Consider the following 26,142-nt stretch of genomic DNA (forward strand, 5'->3'; position numbering starts at 1 on the left):
GACGTTCTGCTGCTCAGAAGACTGAAGAATCTCCCTTGTGGCCAAGGAGTGGCCACCCTGTAAACACAGGCACCATCCAGCGATCAACGACTGCTTTGCCGCTGCCTCCCGCCGGAGCCCGAGCCCAGAGCCTGAAATGAACCAGACTCCCAGACATTTAACAGCCCGATCCACAGTCCCTGCAAAGCTGAGACGAGTGGAGGCGACCTGAGACGTGGGACCGGACCTCTTGAAAAGTCCACGAGAAGCTGACTGCGCAGCACCTAAGGCACCCTCACCGCTGTGCTTGGGGTCTTGAGAAGCCCCACCACTGAGCTACAATTGCACCAAGGACCAGCCCTTAAACTCTCACGAGATTTGCGTGGGGCCCTTTTGCTTTGTTCCACTCGACGCGCCTTTCAGGTTACTAGTCCGTTGGCTAGTGGCCATTTTGGCGACCAAACGACAACTTTCCACGGCCCTTGCTGTTCCCAAAAGCAGCAACCCCTCTGACCTTGCTAGTAAGAGTGAGAAGCCTTCATTGTTTCCTGTGTGGCTTGCATTAGCAAAGGCCTGTTTGCTACGATCAAGAAGCCGACGCTGCCATCAACTAGGGCCTACGTAGGACAGCTCGTGAGTGACTCCTGGTCGTCGTCGTCCTCGTCGCCGGGACCACGTGGCTGAAGAGACGAGCTTCACGACATCTCCTGTTGGCACCCGACGCCTGGTTCCTTCCTGGTTCCACGCCGGTCACTGGCTAGTGACTGTGAACATTGTCCCCTCTGCTTTCAGGTCTTCAACACTTCAGATCCACCCTTGAATCCACCGGAACTCTTCACATCAGGTCGCCTGCAGCATCAACACTCCAAGGTTCCATCTGAACTCCTGCAGAATCCCGACACACTTTGACTCCACTGCACCCGCTTCCTGTGGGTGAGGTAACGCTGGCACTCCGGTGCCCCCGAGTAGTTTAACTCTCCTAGTGTCCAGCAGATTCCAAAGGGTTAAGTTCTAGACTGACCGGAAGACTTCCTACCTTCACCTTTTAAACTTTTACGCACCCATTGATTTCAATGTAAACTGCTTCTAACTTTGCGCACTGCAAACCAGATCCTGTGGGCCTCCTAGTTCCTAACTTGTGTTAGTACAGCATAGCCCCAGCGATTCCCAAGGCCCTAGGCCTTACTTCCTTTCGACTCGTGGTACTTCTACCACTTCTTTAGTATATGGTTTTAGGGGCCACCCGGGCCTAACCATATTTGTGCCACTTTTGTATACTTATCAATTGAATTGTTTTAACGTGTTTGCTTCTGTGCTCATAAAGAGTTCAGGGGACTATTTGTAGTAATAAATACATATATATTTTGAATATATATCCTGTGTGGTGTCCTTTCACTTGGTGTTCAAGGGGTTACATATGGTAATACAGCCGGCTTCACATGCCAAAAGAGTTTAGCCTAAGACTGCTTTGTCCACACTACCACTAGGATAGCTGGTCTATAAGGTTGACTTACAACCAATCACCATAAGGGTTGTTTGGACTGATACAAGGTGTTCACTAGAACTAGTGAACATCATATATCAGGCCAACTTCTCACATTGGTGGGCAGCGGTTGGGATTTGAGCTTGCTGTTGTTTTACCATTGTAATCTTTGCCAATACATTGTGAAAGATCATACAGGTACCTATAGGTACATATAAAACAAGATAGTATATTTAAGTTCTACTGAACTTAGTGTTGTAGAGGATAGGGCTTAATGACCGCAGTGGTGATATGGAAATTTATTCACCAGCGCATCGTTTACGGGCGCATTTTCAGTTCGCGGTCATTAGGTGGCCAGCCCAAGGTCCTTGACGATTCCCACTATACGCTATCAAGTAGCAAGGCTTCACCGTGCAGTGATTCATTTTTAGTGCAATATTGAATATCAATGCTGGAGGACCTGAATGTCCTATTGGTCTATGCCTCATATTTTAAAATTGAAGATCTCTTGCTCAAGAATACTTTTTGAGTCCTGAGGATGACCGCTAAATAACGTATCGGTCGAAACGCCGTTGACGCTTCCCTGTGGCTTAAGTTATTATAAGGACACAGTATTTATGTTTATGGTGTTTCTTTTTCTGTTCTGTGATATGTATTGTTGTTGCCACTTGTCTGGTTTATATGTATTGCTTTTTTTGTATACCAGCGTTTTTCTTGCATGAGATTATTTGTATGTCTAAACTAAACTTTTTCAATTGTCAAAATAAATAAATGTATAATTTTTATACTACTGGGCTTCTCTAACTATCCTAATGGATATTCTTCCAATTTTTTAACAATTTTTCTCCCCCTGAGCCTTTTATTCTCAAGAGTGGGCTTTCCAAAGGAGGTATATCTGACAGGGGTGCAAACTTCATGTCAGGATACTTAACAGCAATGTGGAAGGAGTGTGGTGTTAACTACAAGTTCACCACTCCCTATCATCCACAATGTAATGGCCTTGTTGAAAGGTTTAACATGACCATGATTAAAGGGTTACCTGAGAAGCTTAGGCGAAGATGGGACATCATTCTACCCTGCCTTCTGTTTGCTTACAGAGAGGTTCCACAGAAGGGGGTTGGCTACAGCCCTTTTGAGCTTCTGTTTGGGCATCCTGTAGGGGGGCCCCTATGTCTGGTGAAGGAAGGATGGGAGTTACCTCTCAAACAACCTAAACAAGATATAGTGGACTATGTACTTGGTCTCCACTCCAGGATGGCTGAGTACATGAAGAAGGCCACTAAAAACCGTGAGGCTAGCCAGGAACTCCAAAAAGCCTGGCATGACCAAAAGGCTGTCTTGATTATCAGACAGGACAGAAGGTGTGGGTGCTGGAGCCAGTGGCCCCAGCAGCACTCCAAGACAAATGGTCTGGACCCCACACAATTGTTGAAAAGAAGGGAGAGGTTACCTACTTGGTGGACCTAGGCACTCCCAGGAGCCCCCACAGGGTGCTCCATGTCAACAGACTAAAGGCATATGTCGACAGGGCAGACATGGGCTTGCTCATGGCTACAGATGAGGGGCAGAAGGAAGAGAGTGACCCTTTCCCAGACCTGTTGTCTCAGAACCCTGAAGATGGGTCAGTTGATGGTGTGGCCTTAGGTGGCAGCCTCACTGACCATCAGCAAAATGACTGCAGACAAAGCTTTCAGTCATTCAGACATATGTTCTCATTGACAACCAGTCAGACTAACTGGTGTACCCATGTGGTGGACACTGGTGACAGTCTTCCTGTGAAAAGCAAGATTTACAGGCAACCTGACCACGTCAGGGACTGTATAAAGACTGAGGTGCAGAAGATGCTGGAGTTAGGTGTCATTGAGCCTTCAGAGAGCCCCTGGGCTAGCCCAGTGGTTCTGGTCCCCAAACCTCACACACAAGATGACAAGGGAGAGATGAGGTTTTGTGTGGATTACAGAGGACTCAATGCTGTCACCAGGACAGATGCACACCCAATTCCAAGGGCAGATGAGCTCATTGATAGACTGGCTTCTGCCAAGTTTTTGAGCACATTTGATTTGGCAGCTGGCTATTGGCAAATCAGGTTAGCTGAGGAGTCTAAGGCCAAAACAGCATTCTCCACCCCAGGAGGTCATTACCAATTTGTGGTGATGCCCTTTGGTCTGAAGAATGCACCTGCCACTTTTCAAAGGTTGGTGAACCAAGTCCGTACTGGGTTGGAGGACTTCTGTGCAGCACATCTAGATGATATAGCTGCCTTTAGCTCCACCTGGGAGGATCACCTGATCCACCTGAGGAAAGTACTTGAGGCTCTGCAAAAGGCAGGACTCACTATCAAGGCTACTAAGTGCCAGATAGGGCAGAGTAAAGTTGTGTACCTGGGCCACCTTGTAGGTGGAGGACAGGTTCAACCACTGGAGAGTAAGATCCAGACCATCAAGGACTGGGCTCCTCCAACTACCCAGACTCAGGTCAGAGCTTTCTCAGGCCTGACTGGGTACTACAGAAAGTTTGTTAATAACTATGGGTCCATTGTGACTCCTATTAATGACTTGACATCCAAGAAGATGCCCAAAAAGGTTCGGTGGACTTGAACTGTCAAAAGGCATTTGATGACCTGAAGAAGGCCATGTGCTCAGCACCTATCTTGAAGAGTCCTGACTACTCCAAAGAGTTCATTGTCCAAACAGGTGCTTCTGAGTTGGGGGTGGGAGCTGTGCTTTCACAACTTAATGTAGATGGTCAAGACCAGCCCATTGCTTTCATTAGCAGAAGGCTGACCACTAGAGAGAAACGTTGGTCACCCATTGAGAGGGAGGCCTTTGCTGTGGTGTGGGCCCTGAAGAAATTGAGACCATACTTATTTGGAACTCAATTCAAGATTCAGACCGACCATAAGCCCCTCTTGTGGCTAAATCAGAGGACGGGTGAAAACCCCAAACTGCTCAGGTGGTCCATTTCCCTACAGGGGATGGACTTTACAGTGGAGCACCGCCCAGGGACTGACCATGGAAATGCAGATGGTCTCTCCAGGTACTTCCACTTAGAACAAGAAGACACACCTGGTCAAGGTTAGTCTATTGTCCCTGCGTTTGGGGGAGGTGGGAGGTTGTGTAGGAGAGTAGGGTCTGCTATCCTAAGGTCATCCCAAATTTTTGCTTTTTGCTTCACTGGTTTATGACTTAATGTGGCTGTGGGCCTGCCAATCAGACCCACAGCCTGCTGTTCTCCCTCTAAATTTATGCCAAGGCACTTTAGGTGCCTTGGGGGATTGCGAAAAACAAGGACCCCCTGAATAATAGAGTGAACTAGACTCCTAGGACAGCGATAACAATGTATGTAAAAAAACTTCCTAGGCAGAACACACTGGAAAACATAGGGCATGAAATGACAGCAAAAACAGGCCAAGAGGTAAAAACTAAAATAAAACATAAAATTAATAGACATTTATTTATAAAAATAATAGTTTATTCCACAATTTAAGCTCTACAATCAAGAAAAAATAAAATCACAAAATATACATTTTACTAAAAACAGTAGTCATCAACATGTACATAATTTAACAGTTTCTGTCCATAGAAACCAAACAGGAAGTGGCGAATAAAGTCAAAACTTTAGGTGCCTTACCAGTTGAAACATGGATCACCTTGTGAGCCCCTTTACAGTGTACCCTAGGTACCCAGGGCATAGGTGCATCCAAGGCCTACCAGGGGCTGCAGCACGTATTGTGCCACCCCTGGCCTGGCCTTACTATTTGACACAACTGGCTGATCACTCAGCTGGGGCAAGGTGGTGTAATCACCCTTTGCTCTAGATATAGTATCTCTATATCTAACACATACAAGGACACACAGTAACCTATAAGTCACTACTATGGCAGGCCTTATCAATCCCGGAAGCCGAGTGCTTGGTTAGGTGCTGTAGCATGAGCTGAGCCTGTCTGCAGTTTTCAGAACCATGTCCTTTAGCTATTTCCTGATAGCGTCATACCATATACTCAAGTGTATTATGAACCTCGCGGTTAAATGCTAACTCTGGTTTGACATTATCAAAACATGTCGAGTAAGGTGTCATACGAATTGGAATACTACCCCCTCGCCAATTCTGTTGACGGGGGTAGCATTCCACCCTTCTAGAGGGACACGACATGTACAGAACCTGAACCCCGGTTAAAGTTAAACAGAGCCTCAGCATCACAAAATGAATGCTGCCACCACAGACACAAGTCTGACCTCCTGCTGCTGGGAGTCCTTCCAGCGAGGGAGGCTTCGACAAAGGGTTTCCTGTCTTGGGAGGTGCTAGCACCACCACAGACAGGATTTTGTGTATCTGGTTAGGTAGGGCTGAATAGAATCAGACATGCCCGGGGCACACAAGGTGTCTCCATGCATAGGCCAGTTCAAACCGGTGCTGGGGCGCGCCAGCTCTGGCGCGAAACTGGACAAAGGAAAGGGGGTGTAACTACCCCCCTTCCTGGTCCCACCCATAGGAGGGACCTAGTAGGTAGTCCAGCCCCTAGAATTGGTTTAAAAGTAGGAGTGGCGTCCAGAGACTGCAGATTACCCTGAAATTCGACTCCAGAAGAAGAAACTCTGGACCTTCGACGTTCTGCTGCTTCGAAGACTGAAGAATCTCCCTTGTGGCCAAGGAGTGGCCACCCTGTGAACACAGGCACCATCCAGCGATCAACGACTGCTTTACCGCCGCCAGAGCCTGAGCCCAGAGCCTGACAAGAACCAGACTCCCAGACATCTAACAGCCCGATCCACAGTCCCTGCAAAGCTGAGACGAGTGGAGGCGACCTGAGACGTGGGACCAGATCTCTTGAAAAGTCCACGAGAAGCTGACTGCGCAGCACTTGAGGCACCCTCACCGCTGTGCTTGGGGTCTTGAGAAGCCCCACCACCGAGCTACAATTGCACCAAGGACCAGCCCTCCAACTATCACGGGATCTGCGTGGGGCCCTTTTGCTTTGTTCCACTCGACGCGCCTTTCCGGTTACTAGTCCGTTGGCTAGTGGCCATTTTGGCAACCAAACAACAACTTTCCACCGCTGGTCTGGTCGCTCCAGACTGGCCCTTGCTGTTCCCAAAAGCAACAACCCCTCTTACCTTGCTGGTTAGAGTGAGAAGCCTTCTTTGTTTCCTGCGTGGCTTGCATTAGCCAAGGCCTGTTTGCTCTGATCAAGAAGCCGATACCGCCATTAACTAGACCCTACGTGGGACTGCTCGTGAGTGACTCCTGGTCATCGTCGCCGGGACCACGTGGCTGAAGAGACCAGCTTCACAACATCTCCTGTTGGCACCTGACAACGCCTGGTTCCTTCCTAGTTCCACGCCGGTTACTGGCTAGTGACTGTGAACATTGTCACCTCTGCTTACAGGTCTTCAACACTTCAGATCCACCCTTGGATCCACCGGAGCTCTTCACATCAGGTCGCCTGCAGCATCAACACTCCAAGGTTCCATCTGAACTCCTGCAGAATCCAGACACACTTTGACTCCACTGCACCCGCTTCCTGTGGGTGAGGTAACGCTGGCACTCCGGTGCCCCCGAGTAGTTTAACTCTCCTAGTGTCCAGCAGATTCCAAAGGGTTAAGTTCTAGACTGACCGGAAGACTTCCTACCTTCACCTTTTAAACTTTTACCCATCCATTGATTTCAATGTAAACTGCTTCTAACTTTGTGCACTGCAAACCAGATCCTGTGGGCCTCCTAGTTCCTAACTTGTGTTAGTACAGCATAGCCCCAGCGATTCCCAAGGCCCTAGGCCTTACTTCCTTTAGACTTGTGGTACTTATACCACTTCTTTAGTATATGGTTTTAGGGGCCACCCGGGCCTATCCATATTTGTGCCACTTTTGTATACTTATCAATTGAATTGTTTTAACGTGTTTGCTTCTGTGCTCATAAAGAGTTCAGGGGACTATTTGTAGTAATAAATACATATATATTTTGAATATATATTGTTAGACGGACCGGGAGGGTCGGCCGAGGATAAGGGGAGAGGTCTCCGGGGAGAGCCGTCTCCGACGATCGTACAGACAAGTAACTTCCCCCCCCACAGACGGACACCACACAAGGGCAAAGTTCAACGATACTTTATAGGCAATTCGTTAAGTACGATGAATGGTACAAGGAGGTCTGGACTCAGGGGTCCCCTCGATTCTGGTCTCTGGTTTGGGAGAAGGGTAGCGGGACAGTCTTGTTACCAAAAGATGGAAATAGCTCTCAATCCTCGAGCTCGGCGTTCTAGATGATCGGGCCGCGGCGGAGCCAGCAGGTCCCGAGATGGACGAAGGAAGCGACGGTCCGCGGCGGAGCCAGCAGGTCCCGATGAAGATGGTAGTTACAAACGGTCCGCGGCCACGCCAGCAGGTCCCGACGACGATGAAGGATTACGAAGGTTACGAGGGTTGCGGCAGCGTCAGCAGGCAGGACGATGAAGCACAAGGCAGAGCTACGGCAGCGCCAGTAGTCCGTCAAGGATGAGTTCTTCTCTGCGTCTCTCGACTACAGGATACAACTGCCTTCCTGCTCTGGAGCTGCCCCAGTTATAGGGCTGGTGCCCTTTGATGTCCGGACCCTCGCACTTGGAGGTCGGGAGGTCCGGGATGAGGGAGTCCAGACACCCAGCAGGGGGGTGGAGCCAGCGCCCGGGGAGGCGATGGGCGAGCGGCACTTGGCGGGGGAGAGCCATCGACGCCTCTTTCTCCCATTGACTTGCCAAGTAGCCCGCTCACCTCCTGGGTGGATGGTGGTGCCGGGATGTCTGAGGCCTGGCTAGGCCCAGGGTTGAGGTCGATCGGGGGCCAGGCGGCCTCGTGGTGGAGTGTCCAAGATGGCGCCCAGGCTGGGCGCGCGGGCCAGTAGTGGGTCGGGCCCACGAGGTCGATATGTTCAGGGGCCGGGGTCCCGGAGGGGACGGAAGACGAGCAGTGGTGGTGTGTGGCACTTGTGTGACCGGGCTCGGGCCTGGTCGGGCCGAGGGGGGAGCGGCCCTTCATGTGGCCTGTCCAACATGCGCCCCCCCCAGCTGAAGGCGGGGAGAGTCACCCATCCTCTTGGGGACTCTCCTCGTCGAGGCGGAAAAACCGGGACAGGCCATCCGCGTTGGCGTGATCTGGCCCAGGCCGGTGCTCAACAGTGAAGTCCATCCCTTGTAGGGAGATGGACCAACGTAGTAGTTTCGGGTTTTCCCCCCGCATCTGCATCAGCCACTGCAGGGGTCGATGGTCGGTCTGCACCCGAAAGTGTGTGCCAAAGAGGTAGGGCCGGAGCTTTTTGAGGGCCCATACCACAGCGAAGGCCTCCCTCTCTATGGTGCTCCAGCGTTGTTCTCGGGGTAGGAGTCGCCTGCTGATGAAGGCCACTGGCTGATCAAGGCCTTCGGTGTTCACTTGAGACAGGACTGCCCCAATGCCATGGTCGGAGGCATCCGTCTGGACGACGAACTCCCGGCTGTAGTCGGGGGCCTGGAGCACAGGGGCGGAGCACATGGCGGCCTTCAATTGTTCGAAGGCTGTTTGACAATCCGGGGTCCAGTTGACTTTCTTGGGTTGATTTTTGGACGTGAGTTCTGTGAGGGGCCCCACTATGGTACCATAGTCTTTCACGAACCTTCGGTAATAGCCCGTGAGGCCCAGGAAGGCGCGTACCTCGGTCTGGGTGATGGGGGGCTGCCAGGACTGGATGGCTGGTCCGAAAGCAGTGGGTTATCTCAATTGATTGTTCAGTCAGTAACAGAGATCCATGTTCTTTCTTCCCCTCATCCCACCGCTGCCACCAATGTTAGACGGACCGGGAGGGTCGGCCGAGGATAAGGGGAGAGTTCTCCGGGGAGAGCCGTCTCCGACGATCGTACAGACAAGTAACTTCCCCCCCCACAGACGGACACCACACAAGGGCAAAGTTCAACGATACTTTATAGGCAATTCTTTAAGTACGATGAATGGTACAAGGAGGTCTGGACTCAGGGGTCCCCTCGATTCTGGTCTCTGGTTTGGGAGAAGGGTAGCGGGACAGTCTTGTTACCAAAAGATGGAAATAGCTCTCAATCCTCGAGCTCGGCGTTCTAGATGATCGGGCCGCGGCGGAGCCAGCAGGTCCCGAGATGGACGAAGGAAGCGACGGTCCGCGGCGGAGCCAGCAGGTCCCGATGAAGATGGTAGTTACAAACGGTCCGCGGCCACGCCAGCAGGTCCCGACGACGATGAAGGATTACGAAGGTTACGAGGGTTGCGGCAGCGTCAGCAGGCAGGACGATGAAGCACAAGGCAGAGCTACGGCAGCGCCAGTAGTCCGTCAAGGATGAGTTCTTCTCTGCGTCTCTCGACTCCAGGATACAACTGCCTTCCTGCTCTGGAGCTGCCCCAGTTATAGGGCTGGTGCCCTTTGATGTCCGGACCCTCGCACTTGGAGGTCGGGAGGTCCGGGATGAGGGAGTCCAGACACCCAGCAGGGGGGTGGAGCCAGCGCCCGGGGAGGCGATGGGCGAGCGGCACTTGGCGGGGGAGAGCCATCGACGCCTCTTTCTCCCATTGACTTGCCAAGTAGCCCGCTCACCTCCTGGGTGGATGGTGGTGCCGGGATGTCTGAGGCCTGGCTAGGCCCAGGGTTGAGGTCGATCGGGGGCCAGGCGGCCTCGTGGTGGAGTGTCCAAGATGGCGCCCAGGCTGGGCGCGCGGGCCAGTAGTGGGTCGGGCCCACGAGGTCGATATGTTCAGGGGCCGGGGTCCCGGAGGGGACGGAAGACGAGCAGTGGTGGTGTGTGGCACTTGTGTGACCGGGCTCGGGCCTGGTCGGGCCGAGGGGGGAGCGGCCCTTCATGTGGCCTGTCCAACATATATCCTGTGTGGTGTCCTTTCACTTGGTGTTCAAGGGGTTACAATGGTAATACAGTAGGCTTCACATGCCAAAAGAGTTTAGCCTAAAACTGCTTTGTGCACACTACCACTAGGATAGCTGGTCGATAAGGTTGACTTACAACCAATCACCATAAGGGTTGTTTGGACTGATACGAGGTGGTCACTAGAACTAGGGATCATCATATATCAGGCCAACTTCTCACAGGTGGGGCCATCGTTCTAATGAACCAGAAGATGTACCAAGAAGAATGCATCCAACTGCTGTCTGACACAACCAGCTATGAGGTACACCGGAGCGACCTCACTGCCCGGATTATGAATTAGATAAGAAGCATGATTAATGAGGGACTGTCGAACGACTGGATTACCAGACACAAAGCAGAATTTCTTCCAAATGACAATCCCAGGACACCGAGGTTTTACACCCTGCCTAAAATACACAAGGACAAGATGCCTCCTCCAGGAAGACCTATCATCTCGGGCATCAGATCCATCTTTGAACCTCTCTCGCAATTTTGCCATTGGTTCATGAGACCAATTGTACAAAGGTCGCATACTAACCTAAGAGAAACGAAAGATGTCCTGTCATTTACGAGACATGGAAATTAACACCACTGAGGATCTTTTTATAACAATGGACATTGAGGCGCTCTACACGAGTGTACCCCAGAGACGCACCCTTGCTGTTGTCGAACAGATCCTGTGGAAGCTTGACTGGGAGTTCATGACTCCGAGACATGGAATACGCAGCGGTGGCATTAACCGAAAACGACTTCGAATTTTAGGAGGTCATAAACCACCAGGTCAAAGTCGCGTCCATGGGCAGCACATTCGCCCGAGCATGGCGTGCCTTTATGTACATCAATTTGAGGAGGACCATGTCTTCAATCAAAATAACCCCTATGCGGCGCAACTAAAAACTTGGAAGCGCTATATAGATGACATTTTCATCATATGGCATGGGACACCAGAAGAAGCTACAACAGTCGTCCAATGGGTTAATACGAAGGATGAACACCTCAGATTCACCCACTTCATAAGCAAAAATCACTCTATCTTCCTGGACCTTGACATCAGAATGACCACCAAAGGCATCTGTACCAAGGTACTTAACAAACTAACTAATAAGAACAGTTTACTCCTGTAAGAAAGCTACCACCCTAGGGCCTTACAGCAGAACCTACCAGTAGGGCAATTCCTTGGAGTACTGAGGAATTGCTCTAGCATAGAAACATTCAATGAACAAGCAGAACAACTCGAAGGGAAACTCCTGGAACAACACTACCTGAAAAGAATGGTCAGAAAGGCTAAGAAAAGGGCTAGAAACAACAATCGGGAAGACCTATTGGAAACTTCACCTAAAGAGAACACTGATAGTGGCATGTGTAACCACATACACCCTAGTCTCAAATAAAGTCTAAAGCATCATAAGGAAGAAATGGCATATTCTAAACCGTGCACAAAAACAATGGCATTCAAAAGGAGCAGAAGCCTACGCGATGACTTGGTCCGTTCGAAAAACACAGACCCAGGAAGCAGTAGAATAAACACTTTGAAACCATCAAAGACCTACAGGACATTTCCCATGCAGAAGTTGAGTGGCCTGCGCACTCACATACACTATCAAAGGAGTAAACATAGGTACAAATAATCCATGGAAGCTGAAGGATTTTAGCAATTGCAACACAGAGAATGTGGTTTATTTACTAAAATGTCCTTGCAACCTCATGTACTTTGGAATGACCTTGAGGAAAGTGAAGACCCGTATCAACGGGCACTGGAGTACTATCTGCTGTCAAAAAATCGAACACCAAACTAAGGAAACATTTTTGGGAACAAAACCATAAAGACTTAAAATGTGTGGTTCTGGAAGTAATGACGAAACAAAAGACGGATATCATTAAAAAATTACATTTCCGGGAACATCAATGGGTATACCGCCTTTGTACATGGGACACTGGTTTAACCCCTTTACCTCAGTGGCAATTCCGCTGCGGTGCAGGCGTTCCATTGATATTCCAAAACTGTGAAAACCATATCTGAAAGAAACAGGTTAGTATTATATTCCTTACCTTAGAATATCCCCAGGCGTCAGTCTGGATCCGGAAACTTTTGCGTAGCAGGAACCCTGCACGTCGCTAGGCGTCGTCTGTGGCTCCGAGTCCGTCGGCGTCGTTGGCGCCGGGATGACGTCGCTGTAGTACTTATACGCTGTCGGAGTACTTAGACGCCGCCCTCGCGCGCTGACGTCAGTTCTTCCTTTTTCCGCGCCAGCAAGCGTCGATCCGCAAAAAATTGGTACCCTTTAATAATTTTTTGACTAAACTTTTACGATCCTTTTTGATCTGTTTTTCGAGTTGAACGATCCATCGGTGCCGATAGGGATGCCCGGGTTCAAACCCTGTGCCGACTGATGTTGGTTACCGACCCCCATTGCCGGTGCCTGTATTGCTTAGGGGCTGACCAGGATGGCAAGTCGTGCCCGACTGCCGAGCCTTGATGTCTAAAGCTAGGCGGGAGCTGTCCTGTAAGCGCCTCAAGTTCCGGCAGGCGGCCCGCGCCGCTCGAGGTCCCGGTCCAGGAGGAGGTTGAGGGGCCGGAGTCATCACAGCTCGGCGAGTCGACACCACTCCTCGGGCTCCAAGTCCTCAGGTAAGAGGCACAAGAAGTCGAAGAAGCAACACCGCTCTTCTGACTCCCTCCGACGCTTTTATGAGGCCATGTGCTGCGTATTTGAGCGGGCCAACCCTGCTGGTGAGGCCTTGGGGTTAGAAGAGGTCCCATCTTGTTCATCGCCATCAAGCCCAGCCACGGCGCTGGTGGGGCCTCATAGATCGGATTCCTGACGGCGCTGGTCATGCCAACGAGGCCCTTCTCCGGCAGCTGACCCGAAGTCTGTGCCTACGGCACCTCTGATGCCCCTCATGGTGCCAGCTCCATCCTCATCACCGGCGACAAGGAGTCGTAACAACGCAACTCGATGTAGATTGAACCCAGGGTTCTATGTTGTCGCCTGAGCACTTTGAAGATGTTCTAGGCTCAAGAGAGGAATGGCAGGGGTCTTTGGACCCTCTGGAACACCAGGAAGACTTGGCGGAGCAATTCCACTGGTATGGGGAACTTGCAGAAGCCAGTGGACAGGACACGTCTCCATTTACTGGCACGTTATCTCTGCCAACAGTAGCTACGGAGGAGGGGGCATCCTATGCCATGGTGGTGAAAAGGGCAGCTGAGGTTCTTGGACTAGATCTGCTCTCTGTGCAGGTCATGACTAATCTCCTAAGCGCAGTGCTTCATCCTGGGGCTTCAACTTCCAAACCCCTTTTGCCCTTTAATGGGGCACTAACAGATGTCCTTCTAGGCATGTGGTCCAAACCTAGAACTTGAGACTCTGTGAATAGGACGGTTGCACTCCACCTTCGCTCAGCACCAGGTGATCCAAAGTTCTTCAGCCAACACCCCACCCCAGAGTTTGGTGGTGCAGGCCTCTACTTCCCAGGCGCGTTCCCTTCCGCCCCTTCGGACAGGGACTCCAAGAGGTTGGATGCATTTGTGAAGAAATTGTTTTCTTCCACCCTGGCATTGAGGTCGGTTAATTCCTCTGGCTTATTGGGATGTTTTTCCGCTGCCTTTGGGAGACTGTTTTGCAAGTGCTGCCACAAGACCCAGAGGAGGCCCAGGTAGTGCTATCCGAAGCAGTCAAGATAGATGCACCAAATCCACCATACAGTGTCGCCTATATAAGACAGATTCGCTGGGCAGATCGATTTCAATGACAATGGCGTAAAGGCACCACGCCTGGCTTAGGGCAACTAGCTTCTCGGGTGATGTCCAGGCCAATTTAAGGGACATGCCCTTTGATGGAACTTGTCTTTTTGGGGAAAAGTCACATTCGACCCTGGTCCGGTTCAAGTACTCGAGCCATGGGCAGATCCTTGGCCTTCTCCTCTACTCCTCCTGGCCAGTCTTCCTTTTGCCCCTTTCATGCGAAAGGAAGTGGTTGTCAGCACTATCCTGCACAGCATTTGCCCCACTAGACATCCATAACATTGGACAAGTGGGTCTTACAGATCGTTCAGGAGGGCTATTCTCTGCCTTTCCTTTTTAGGTCAAGTAATTTATTACTCAAAACTATTGTGTTAGAACAAACTCTCTTGACCAAGCGGATTTCTCACTATGCATGTTGTGTACTGGAGCGTGAAGCTTCCCCAGGCGCGCGCTTGGCCTCACTCACACCCCGTATGCCTGGTCCCCCTCCGCCGCCCCCCCATGCCTCGCACCAGACTTCATTGGAATGCGCTCCGTGCATTCTCCCCTCCCTTTCAGCCCATCCCTTTGAAGTCTGCTCGCATTTCCCTCCTCCCCCTTCTGGGTCCTTGGCTCCTCAGCATTCCTCCTCCTTTCTCTCCCACGCTTCTTATCAATTAGGTTGAGCCTGACCCACCATCTAACATGCTTCTGGTATAAAAACACGGTTTTCAAGAAACTGCTCAAAATCTCTTACATATACCAAAATGCATCCAAAGTCATTGTCATCCTTTTGAATACTATAGTTTTGAAGATAAACCATTTTTTCTCCACCACATACCCGTTTCTCTTCATCCCAGTGTTTTGATGAAAAACCTTTTACATTCCATAGTGATGCTGGTGATAATTCTTGTGCGCAAATGACTTGTTTTTATTTGTAACCCCTCTTCATAGCGGGTGTTGTGACCACCGTTGCATCTAGCTAGTGCTGTGCAGCTCGAACGATACAAGCTAAGAGACAGCGAGCTATAAAAACACGCATAGCATGTGGGACACTCGGTAACCTGTCCTGTGATTCTGCAGACCACATGCGCCACTGCCTGCTTAAAACATGCCGCATGTACTCCAGATAGAGTAGGCTGGCACATGGGCCTTCCTCCATCTTGTTTAGTTGCTTGTGACAGTCAATTGGCTACTCCCTCGAGCGACCTGTGGCCCCCCCCTACTCACGCGCACGTACTGCCGTTGTAGTTTACCTTAAAGGCACATTTTTTAGAATTTATCTCTGCTTCTAATTCTGATTTTCCCTTTCCTGACTTTTTTTTCAATTCCTCCTTAATTGTCTCTGTCTTGGCCTCTCCACTCTTCCTCTATTTCCGTCTCACTCTCTCCTGCCCCTTCACTGTCTTGGCCTCTCCACTCTTCCTAAGTTTCCGTCTCACTCTCTCCTGCCCCTTCACTGTCTTGGCCTCTCCACTCTTCCTCAGTTTCCATCTCACTCTCTCCTGCCCCTTCACTGTCTTGGCCTCTCCACTCTTCCTGTATTTCTGTCTCACTCTCTCCTGCCCCTTCACTGTCTTGGCCTCTCCACTCTTCCTCTGTTTCCGTTTCACTCTCTCCTGCCCCTTCACTGTCTTGGCCTCTCCACTCATCCTCAGTTTCCGTTTCACTCTCTCCTGCCCCTTCACTGTCTTGGCCTCTCCACTCTTCCTCTATTTCTGTCTCACTCTCTCCGTTTCACTCTCTCCTGCCCCTTCACTGTCTTGGCCTCTCCACTCTTCCTTAGTTTCCGTCTCACTCTCTCCTGCCCCATCACTGTCTTGTCCTCTCCACTCTTCCTCAGTTTCCGCCTCACTCTCTCCTGCCCCTTCACTGTCTTGGCCTCTCCACCCTTCCTCAGTTTCCATCTAACTCTCTCCTGCCCCTTCACGGTCTTGGCCTCTCCACTCGTCCTCTATTTCTGTCTCACTCTCTCCGTTTCACTCTCTCCTGCCCCTTCACTTTGTTGGCCTCTCCACTCTTCCTCTATTTCTGTCTCACTCTCTCCTGCCCCTTCACTGTCTTGGCCTCTCCACTCTTCCTCAGTTTCTGTTTCACTTTCTTCTGCCCCTTCACTGTCTTGGCCTCTCCACTCTTTCTCTATTTCTGTTCCACTCTCTCCGTTTCACTCTCTCTCATAGCCCTTCCTTGAGCACACCCCGGTGTCGATGTTGTTCCGGCGCCGTAGACTTGGCTCCACCTCCACTTCTTTCTTCGGAGTCGGAGTATGTCATGGATGGTGCAGACTCGATGCCGTATGCAGCTGAGTCGGCTACGGACGAGGCACAATCTGCACCAGCAAGCGTCGTTTTGGCGCCGTGTCAACGCCAGGTTGTGGACTCTTCTCTAGAGCCTCTGGAGGGAGTTTGGCGCCGCCCTCACGCTCAGTGACACCGGAGGTATTGTTGCCAGTGCTACCCTTGAAATTTGTGGAGCCTCCTCAGGAGCTCCCAGTTCCGGCAGGCTCTTCGCCTCCCCAAGAGCCCCATCAGGATCCTCATTCTTCAATGGGGCTCCCTTCCGTGGGACATTGGTAGCACCCTCAGTGTCTTGGGAGGTTCAGCTTACAACCCTCCCCCACTAATGAGCTGTTGTCCCCTCTGCTGAGGGCTACCGAGGCTAGTGCAGCTTTTCTGAGAGTGGTCTCATTCGCCACTCGCATTTTAAACATGCAACCCCCTTCTGCCCCCTTGAATGTGGACCCTTGCTTGAGGTCCTTCACCGTGGGTCCGGGAATGAGCCGCTTCTACCTTTTGAGGCTTCCCTTTATGATGCCCTTTTGGGTACCTGGGTTCGGACTACATCAGGTGACCCTGTGTCTTGTTCAGTTTTGCACCGCCACCATCCAGTTCCACATGATCCTGTTTGTTTTTTTGTGCTCCCTGATGCGTAGGGGTTTGTGTTGCAGACTGCCTTTCCTTCCCTGCCCACCCCTAGGCTTCCTCCCCCTCGGTAGTCCAGATGGCTTGAGTCTTGCGGTAGGAACATCTTTGCATCCACTAGTGCAGCCCCACAGTCTTTAAATACAGTGTGTGTTTTGGCTTGGGCTACCTCTGCCCTGTGGGACTCTGCAGAGTCTTTGCTTTCTGCCACCTCTGAAGGTGCTCGCGTTGATCTCCTTCACCTCCTCCGGGATGGCCGCGACCTTGCTGAATTCACAATACGCTCAGCCTTAGATACTGCGGATTCTTTAGGCCGAGCTATGGTGGGTTCTGTTCCCTTAAGGCGTCACGCTTGGTTGCAAGATGGCGTCTTCCCTGAAAATATCAGTGAGCGACTGGTTGACTTACCCTTTGATGGGATTTTGATGTTTGATGCTTACGCCAAATCGGCGGTTCTTCGGCCCCTTGCGGGCTTTCGTCCTCCTACTTAGGTCTCCTTAGGCCTATCTTCCATGGTGGTACTTTTTCATTCAGCATCATTTAGATGCTCTGTGTTTCAAATGGGCAGTGAGCCTTACGTTTTCTTTTTCTGTGGTCAAGGGTAATTACCCTTTTATTGGCATCCCTTGGATGCGTTTTGCTTTGAGCTGACTGTTGGCCTGCTGTGGCAGTGTTCCACAGGTTGCTGTGTCTGGTCCTCTGACTGTGGTGTTGAGCCCGTGGCTCAACTCGGTAATGTCATACCGCTTGGAACCCATGTTCTCGGGTTCGGTTTATTACTGCGCTCTTTTGGCTTGGCTGTATTGCCCTAAGAGGTTTTCCCCGTTGTTTGGGGTGTGCATACTCCACGTGGGGTACTTGTATGCTATTATGTAGCTCTGCTTATCTCTCCTGTAGATCCTGTGGGCTCCATGCGTCGCTTGGTGGTCCGTTGTACGGCCTAGAGCCATCTTCTATATGCCATTGTCATCCTGCCTGTTGGCTGTTCACCTCCTTGGAGGCTTCATGGTCTCCTCTTCTAAAGCGGCTTCTACCTGCCCTTACTGTACTAGGTATGATCCGGTATGGACAGGTTCATGCTCCTAGTTCTGTCTCTACATATTTATATGTTAATACATTTATGTATACATGCCGGTTGCCATGGTATTCCTCTTCCTACGTCGCCACCTCCTTTCGAGGCTGCGAGGTCTGGACCAATATCTCCGTGTGGGGGAGCTTTTCTGAGTTTGCACGTTGCCCAAAGGTTCCTCCTTGGTTCCACTTACTGGGGTGATTTCCCAATTTGACAACTGCTCCCTTTTTGGCGTTAGACACTGTACTTGTCTTTTCAGGAGTGTTTGGTCTCGGATTCTGAGACTCTTCCCACGATTCTTTACTTTGGTGTTTTTGACCACTTCCTTCGGATATGCCTCTTTCCAAATTATCATCTGCGATTGTAAAAGCTACGCCTGCGGGACAGCTCTTCTGATGGCAGTCGTCCTTGGCTACTACCTGCTAGTCTATATTGTGGGTTGTTTCTCACTTTGGCTTCATACTGCCCGGACGGGCACTCTTATGCTTCTTGTATACCCCACTTTAAGGTCTCTATCGCCGTTTTCCTGCTGCATGTTTCTACCTGCTTCAGCGGGTTTAAAATGCATTCTATTCGCTCCTATTTCCCCTTTTTGGGATTGGGTGTGCACTTGGCGTGTTTCTTATCCCGCAGGCTATTCCTAACGCATTGCTCAGGTTCTAGCTCTTGCCTTTGGGCTCTTGACACCGGCCCCTTCAGCCTTCTTTCTATAGGCTCGTCTGTTAGTCTTTGGTTGCACCTCTTCAGGTCCTTTTCAAGCTTGGGTCGGTGTACTCCTCGTGCGCCATTAAGAGGAGAGTGGTCAGTCTTCCACTCTCTCTCTCTCTCTCTCTCTCTCTCTCTCTCTTTACTTGTTCTGGTACATGGCTCATGCCGTTCTACCTGTCATTTTTATACGGGTATGGTGTAGCACCATTCTGACATTTTTAGGATGTCCACCCTCCCGTTATTTCTGCTCTTCTGAGCTGCTTGGGTTGCTGTCTGGCTGTTCTGCCACAACCTCCCCCTTTATCTGTCACTCTGTTGCCAGATCAGATGCTGGTGCTTTCTGTTGTTCTGTCGTAGACCCACCTTCCCTTTGTGGTATGACTGTGGTATCTATTCTAAGTTAAGGAATTATGCGGCTAGATGTCTCTATCAGATGTACGAGTTACTTACCTTCGGTAACAATGTATCTGGTAGAGACGTTGTCTAGCCGCAGATTCCTTAACTCCCACCTAGCCTCCTTTTTCTGCGAGAATCTTGCAGAGTGGTGTTCTCCACTGGCCTCTTCAGTTGCCGTTGGGTTATCGCTCAAGGGAGTGCAGTTTGTTGCACCCCTCTGAGAGTTTCCATATACAGTTACCTTCTGCTGAGGGGCTTCTTTCCTGTAATACGGTGCTTTTTGATTTACAAGATTAGTTTTCCTCTCCAGTTACCTTCCCTTCCTTCCGTCTTCTCTATTGACTCGGGGTCCTGATCTCCTCTTGGTCGTCCTCTTTGGGGGTTGATTGTGCTCTGTTTCCAACCTCTTTTATTATCGGGAACCGGCCAGTCTTTTCATACCTTCCTACAGTGGACTGTTGTTCTTTCTGAATCTGAAAGAACGGTGATGGATTAAACCCAGATCTTTTGACTGGGTGTGAGTGTTTGATTGATTCAGATGCTCCGTCCATCACCACCCCCTTTTTGTACCGCTTTTGGCCGCCATAAGTGTGGCAGGGTATGCTCAGACGTGAGTCCCTTGCTCACTTTGCCACTGGATTCAAGCAAGCCGGGCTGAAGACGGCTGGAATGCCAGAAACCGGTCCTCGGAAGCTTGTTTCCGGTCCAGGGAAGACATGGCTTGGCAGTTCGGGCTGGACTGTTCCCATGAGGCACAGGGTCAGACTGATTTGCATATAGCCATGTCTGAACAGGGGTGGCAGAGTGGGCTAAAGAACGGTGATGGATTAAACCCAGATCTTTTGACTGGGTGTGAGTGTTTGATTGATTCAGATGCTCCGTCCATCACCACCCCCTTTTTGTACCGCTTTTGGCCGCCATAAGTGTGGCAGGGTATGCTCAGACGTGAGTCCCTTGCTCATTTTGCCATGGATTCAAGCAAGCCTGGCTGAAGACGGCTGGAATGCCAGAAACCGGTCCTCGGAAGCTTGTTTCCGGTCCAGGGAAGACATGGCTTGGCAGTTCGGGCTGGACTGTTCCCATGAGGTACTGGGTCAGACTGATTTGCATATAGCCATGTCTGAAATGGGGTGGCAGAGTGGGCTAAAGAACGGTGATGGATTAAACCCAGATCTTTTGACTGGGTGTGAGTGTTTGATTGATTCAGATGCTCCGTCCATCACCACCCCCTTTTGGTACCGCTTTTGGCCACCATAAGTGTGGCAGGGTATGCTCAGACGTGAGTCCCTTGCTCATTTTGCCATGGATTCAAGCAAGCCGGGCTGAAGACGGCTGGAATGCCAGAAACCGGTCCTCGGAAGCTTGTTTCCGGTCCAGGGAAGACATGGCTTGGCAGTTCGGGCTGGACTGTTCCCATGAGGCACAGGGTCAGACTGATTTGCATATAGCCATGTCTGAACTGGGGTGGCAGAGTGGTCTAAAGAACGGTGATGGATTAAACCCAGATCTTTTGACTGGGTGTGAGTGTTTGATTGATTCAGATGCTCCGTCCATCACCACCCCCTTTTCGTACCGTCCTTACTAAATGGCACAGTTCAACATGGCAATATCAGTCTATTTCTGTCTGTTGAGATGTTCTTCCCTTGTTGCACTCGGGGAAGGGTCTTCGCTTAGCTTGCTGGGCTCTTTCTGACAGCCTTTCACTTATATGTAGGCAGTGTCTAATTCTGTCTTTTACAATTGGTGTCTTCCACTATCCTCCTTTATTCACAGATTTTCATCCCTCGCACACTGTTCCCATACTTTCACAGTTTTTTGTTGGTGGCTCTGTGTCGTGCCGCGTAAAAGTTTCTCTGAAGAAAACTGACATCAGCGCGCCGGGAGGGACTTATATGACCTCGGTGACGTCACGTTTGTAAACGACATCCGGGCGGGGTCGTGTGGTGCCGTCCCCCGGCACGCAGAGGTGCTGCTACAAAAAATTTCCAGATCCAGTCTGATGTCTGGTGATATTCTAAGTTAAGGAATCTGCGGCTAGACAACGTCTCTACCAGATACATCGTTACAGAAGGTAAGTAACTCGTATGTAGTGACAAATGTCACTTCTGGTTTGGGGCAGCCATCTGGGAGAGGTCAGAAAAGTGGGAAAACCCAATATACCCTTGTAGGCTTGGGCAATGAATAATTAAAGTAAAGGATGACTACAAGGGATTTTGTTTTAGAAGTCACTTCACTTAAATTGTTTTATACTTATCGGTTCTTCAACAAATTGAACCCAGTGTATCCATAGGATTACTTCAAAATTAATTTCCATTTTCAAGACAAAAAGTAAACAAATACAGTAAAGAGAAGAAACACACAGCAAAAAAAAGATACTATTCAAAGTTATTTATATCAAAATTAATCAAGTGGAAAATCTCATGGGGATAAACATAGAACAAAACTCTTAACATAAAAGTTATGAAAGGCAGTATATCTGTGTCAACAGGTCAATTCATAACAGTACATCAGCTCCAACAATAGCAGAGGAAAACCAAAATCATAAATGTATCATGGTGTCCTTCAATACAAACAATGTTTACTGTATTTGTTTACTTTTTGTCTTGAAATTGGAAATTAATTTTGAAGTAATCCTATGGATACACTGGGTTCAATTTGTTGAAGAACCGATAAGTATAAAACAAATTAAGTGAAGTGACTTCTAAAACAAAATCCCTTGTAGTCATCCTTTACTTTAATCTGGGAGAGGTGGCAATTAGGGGACACTGGTCTCCAGCGGAGTCAGGTCTCCACATAAATCTGTTGGAGCTCCAAGCAATTTGATTGACATTGAAATAATTTCTTCCCTTCTGTCAAGGGAAAGCTAGTGCAGATATTCACGGACAACACCGCCACCGTGTGGTACTGCAACAAGCAGGGCAGGGTGCGGTTGTGGACCCTTTGTCTCTGGCCATGGCTGAAACAGCAGGACATAACCCTGATGGTTCAACACCTGGCAGGTTCTTTGAAGGCCAGGGCGGACAAACTCAGCCATCGATGCCTAGCACATCACGAATGGCATCTCCAGTCGGCGGTGGCGGAAAATCTCTATCAAAAGTGGGGAGAACCTTGGTTAGATTTGTTCACCTCCGAAGAGAAATCGCATTGTCAGCAATACTGCACGCTGGAGTTTCCAAGGCGTCTATTGCTCAGCTACGCCTTTCATCGCGAGTAGAGCTAAGGCCTTTCCGTCCATACCACTCCTGCCCAGATTTCTGACTAAGATCAGGAGCGGTGAAAACAGTGTGCTGTTCCTAGGTGGGAAGCTAGGTCTGACAGGTGGAGGGGAGTGCTCTTTTTGGGAGCAAGGGTCCTAGACACCACGAAAGGTGTCATGCTTCATCATCATCAGGCAGCTCCTCGTTGGGCTGGCGCAGCAATGCCCAACTGACTCCTCGAGTCGGGGGGTCTATGTCGGAGATCTTCTCTTTTTGGCCGATTTATGTTACATGGATAAGTGGTCATGTGTGAGTAGAATGGGTAAAAGAAAGGTGTGTTAAAATTTACTTAAGGGATCCGGACAGGAAATAGTTTTAACTCTAGAGTCCCTTTGTGAAGGATAAAAACGTGATGTGAGCTTAGAATAGATGTAATGATCCATTTCGCTACAAAGATTGCGGATAGGAAGGTCAACATATTTCATGCCTATTACAGTCCATAGTGGATCATGGCATTTCATTCAGGACCAGGAAGACCTAATTCTACTTTTCACAGAGATGGGGGAAGATGGGTGAACCAAGGCCTCCGAGTAATATGCTAAATAAATATAATAGAAATCTATCCTGTATACTTTACATGGACATGGGGAACATCTTTTGGGGTAGACCTGTGCAAAAAATCGGACCGGACAAGGTATACGCTGCGTAGCCTATTTGCACTACGCATCGATGCTCAGTGCAGCATTCGTCCTACTCCAGGCCCATTCTCACAGGGCATCTTCCATCTTCCCCCATCCCGGTGAAGAGTAGAAGGGACCCTAGTCAATTAATTTAGTCAATTTTCACACACCTTTCTTTCACCCATTCTACTCACACTTGACCACTCATCCATGCAACATACATCGGCTAAAAAGAGAAGATCTCCGGCAAAGAACCCCTTGAGGGAGCCCGTTGGGCATTGCAGCGCTGGCCCAACGAGGAGCTGCTCGATGATGAAGCATGACACTTCTCGGGTGTGTGAGGGCCCTTGCTCCTAAAAGGAGCACTTCCCTCCACCGGTTAGACCTAGCTTCCCACTTAGGAACAGCACCCTATGTGTTTTCACCACTGTAGGGGCCTGTATGCTGGACCTTATACAAGCCCTCCTCCTCTCTTGTTTTGAAGATCAGGAGCGACATCGCCCAAGTCATTCTTGTGGCTCCAGACTGGGCGAGGAGAGTCTGGTATCCAGAGCTTCTGAAGATTAGCATCGATCCTACGATCATGCTGCCCCTTCAGGAGGATGGTCTGTCGTAGCAGCAGGGGAGGGTTTTTCAACCGAACTTGTTAACTCTGCGCCTCCATGTGTGGAGATTGAGAGGCGGCTCCATGTGTGGAGATTGAGCGGCGGCAGTTGATGGCTTTTGACCTTCCTTCCGAGGTTTGTAATGTTGTTCTGGCAGCCAGGCAGCCCTCCACTAAGACAGTATACATCTGCCGTTGGCAGAAATTTGTATTTTATTGTACAGAAAGGTCTATTGACCCTCTTTCTGCTTCTCTTTCTACTGTCCATCTATTTATTCTAACCCTTGCCCAACAGGGCTGTGCTTTGGGAACTCTCAAGGGCTATCTTTTGCTCGGTCTGCTTTTTTTGTGGCTGCCTGTCCAACCCTCTCTCCAAGTCTCCTATTGTACATAGATTTCTAAAAGGGCTTGCTCACTTGTATCCACCCACGCCCTTTGTTATGCCACAGTGGTACCTTAATTCGGGTCTGAGTTGGAGGTGTTATTTTGCTCGCATCCCTATCTAATGTCCTTTCCGGGCAAAGTGGTGCTTTGCACCCGGGCTTCCTTTTTGCCAAAAGTTGTGACCTCATTCCATCTGGGTCATTCAATCACATTGCCCACCTTCTTTGCTCCCCTACATCCCTCTAAGGAAGAGGAGTATCTCCACCGACTCACCGACTAGACCCAAAAGGAACATTGTAGTTCTACCTTGACCGCACTGAATAATTCCGGGTGGACAACCAACTCTTTGTGGGGTACTTGGCAGCAGCGAAGGGGAGGGCAGTGCATAAAAGGATAATTTCTTGCCAGGTTGTTGTCTGCATTAAGATCTGCTATGCCCCGGCAAAGAAGCAACCCTCTGAGGATTCAAGGGCTTATTCCACCAGGGTAAAGGCAGCGACTATGGCTTAGGCTTAGGGTGTCCCAGTCCAAGACATCTGTTGGGTAGCAATGCGGGCATCAGTGCACACGTTTGCAAAAAACTACTACCTGGATGGTCAGGTCGGCAGAGAAGGGCACTTTGTCCACTTGGTCCTGCAGAACTTTCTAGTTTAAGGTACTGGTACACAGCCCACCGTCTGGATGTTATGGCGGGTATCTAATTCAAAGGTAAGGAATCTGCTGCTAGGTTGTTCTATCAGATGAACAAGTTACTTACCTTTTGGTAACGCATTATCTAGTGGAGACTCTAGCTGCAGATTCCTTACAGCCCCACCCATGCCTCCCCGCTTTGCAGACAAAAGTTGTAGGGCTAGGGTTTCTCCCCCTTTCAGGGCCCTAGTTTTGCACCCGACTGAGTCAGTTTCTTCGTGGATCTGCACTTCTGGCCTGGACAAAAAAAAGAAAAATACTGACGTCTGTGAACCTGGGGAGTGCCTATATGGGTACATGATGTCATAACAGACGCTACCGACATCACATGGAGCCAACTGATGGCATGCATAATGGATTATTGCTCAGCAAAAGTTTCCGGATCCAGCCTCAAAGTCTGGGTAATTCAAAGGTAAGGAATCTGGAGCAAGATAGTCCTTATCAGATAATGCATTACCAAAGGTATGTAACTTGTTTATCTTGACTTATTGAGTGCCTGAACTCCCCAGTAACTGAAAAGTCACGTTCAGTTATAACGCATATTGGCATGTTTTAATTTTTTCCCATTTTCCTTGATAGTGTACTTCTCTTATTTCAGTGGGAGATTTCTATTAATGTTTCTGCTCCTTTAGTTACCTAAATATCGTCTTTTTATTTTTTAGACTTTGTATGAACAGTATGATGGGGGCAGAAGTCTTGATGTAGCAGCCTTTGCCAAACCAGTTGTTCAGAAGCCAAGGATAATGAAATAACTAGCCACTTTGGAAACAATGCTGTTTTGCAGATGAACAAGCACTGACATTGTTTTAGTGTCTTAAGTTTTGCAGATTTACATGAAGATGTATAATAGAGTATTTTTCAATTTTTATTAAAAAAAAGTTAATATTCTTTGACGAGAGTCTGTGCGGCCCATTCCTTCGTATTTGTTTGTCTGTGAAAAGAAATAGATATTGATATTTGTATTATTTGTAAAGCATGTTATTGCCATATATGTAAATTCTATCCTGCCTCCCTTTTAAGGAACAATGTAAATTCTATTGTCACTATTTGTAAAAAGATTTTAATGCCTGTGTGTGAAACTGATTGCCAACCTTTATTTTGACTGGAAATATTATGACCAGACACCTTCCAATAAAGTGAACTACTTTGGGAGTGAAAAGCTTTTTAAGTGATCGGTTTTGTGTTGTATTTAGTAAGATATTAATCCCCTTTGATATCAATAGGTGTATGTCCACCAATAAAAATGTAGTCACAAAGCTGTATGCTTATTGTCATTCTGATGGATACTTCTACCTGCAGATTCCTCACTTGTTTAATATTCTCAGGTGAAAGACTGGATCCGGAATCTTTTCATAGCTCTCGTATGTCGATAGGGGGCGCTAGCTCCTTCTCTGCACTGGAAGCAACACTG

At 49.4% G+C, this 26,142-nt stretch overlaps 1 protein-coding gene across 2 annotated transcripts in view; it reads left to right on the top strand.

Moving 5' to 3' along the window:
• TTK (TTK protein kinase) overlaps positions 1-25,890 on the top strand; it is an 848,854-nt gene extending 822,964 nt beyond the window's left edge. For both annotated transcript variants that reach the window (XM_086926546.1, XM_086926547.1), the window contains exon 22: positions 25,394-25,890. In XM_086926546.1, the coding sequence (XP_086782672.1) occupies positions 25,394-25,483 (90 nt within the window). In that variant the 3' untranslated portion in view covers positions 25,484-25,890. The remainder of the gene's footprint in view (positions 1-25,393) is intronic.
• The last annotated feature ends 252 nt before the right edge of the window (positions 25,891-26,142 follow it).

Source organism: Lissotriton vulgaris, chromosome 6 (assembly GCF_964263255.1).
Source record: "Lissotriton vulgaris chromosome 6, aLisVul1.2, whole genome shotgun sequence".
Lineage (NCBI taxonomy): Eukaryota > Metazoa > Chordata > Amphibia > Caudata > Salamandridae > Lissotriton > Lissotriton vulgaris.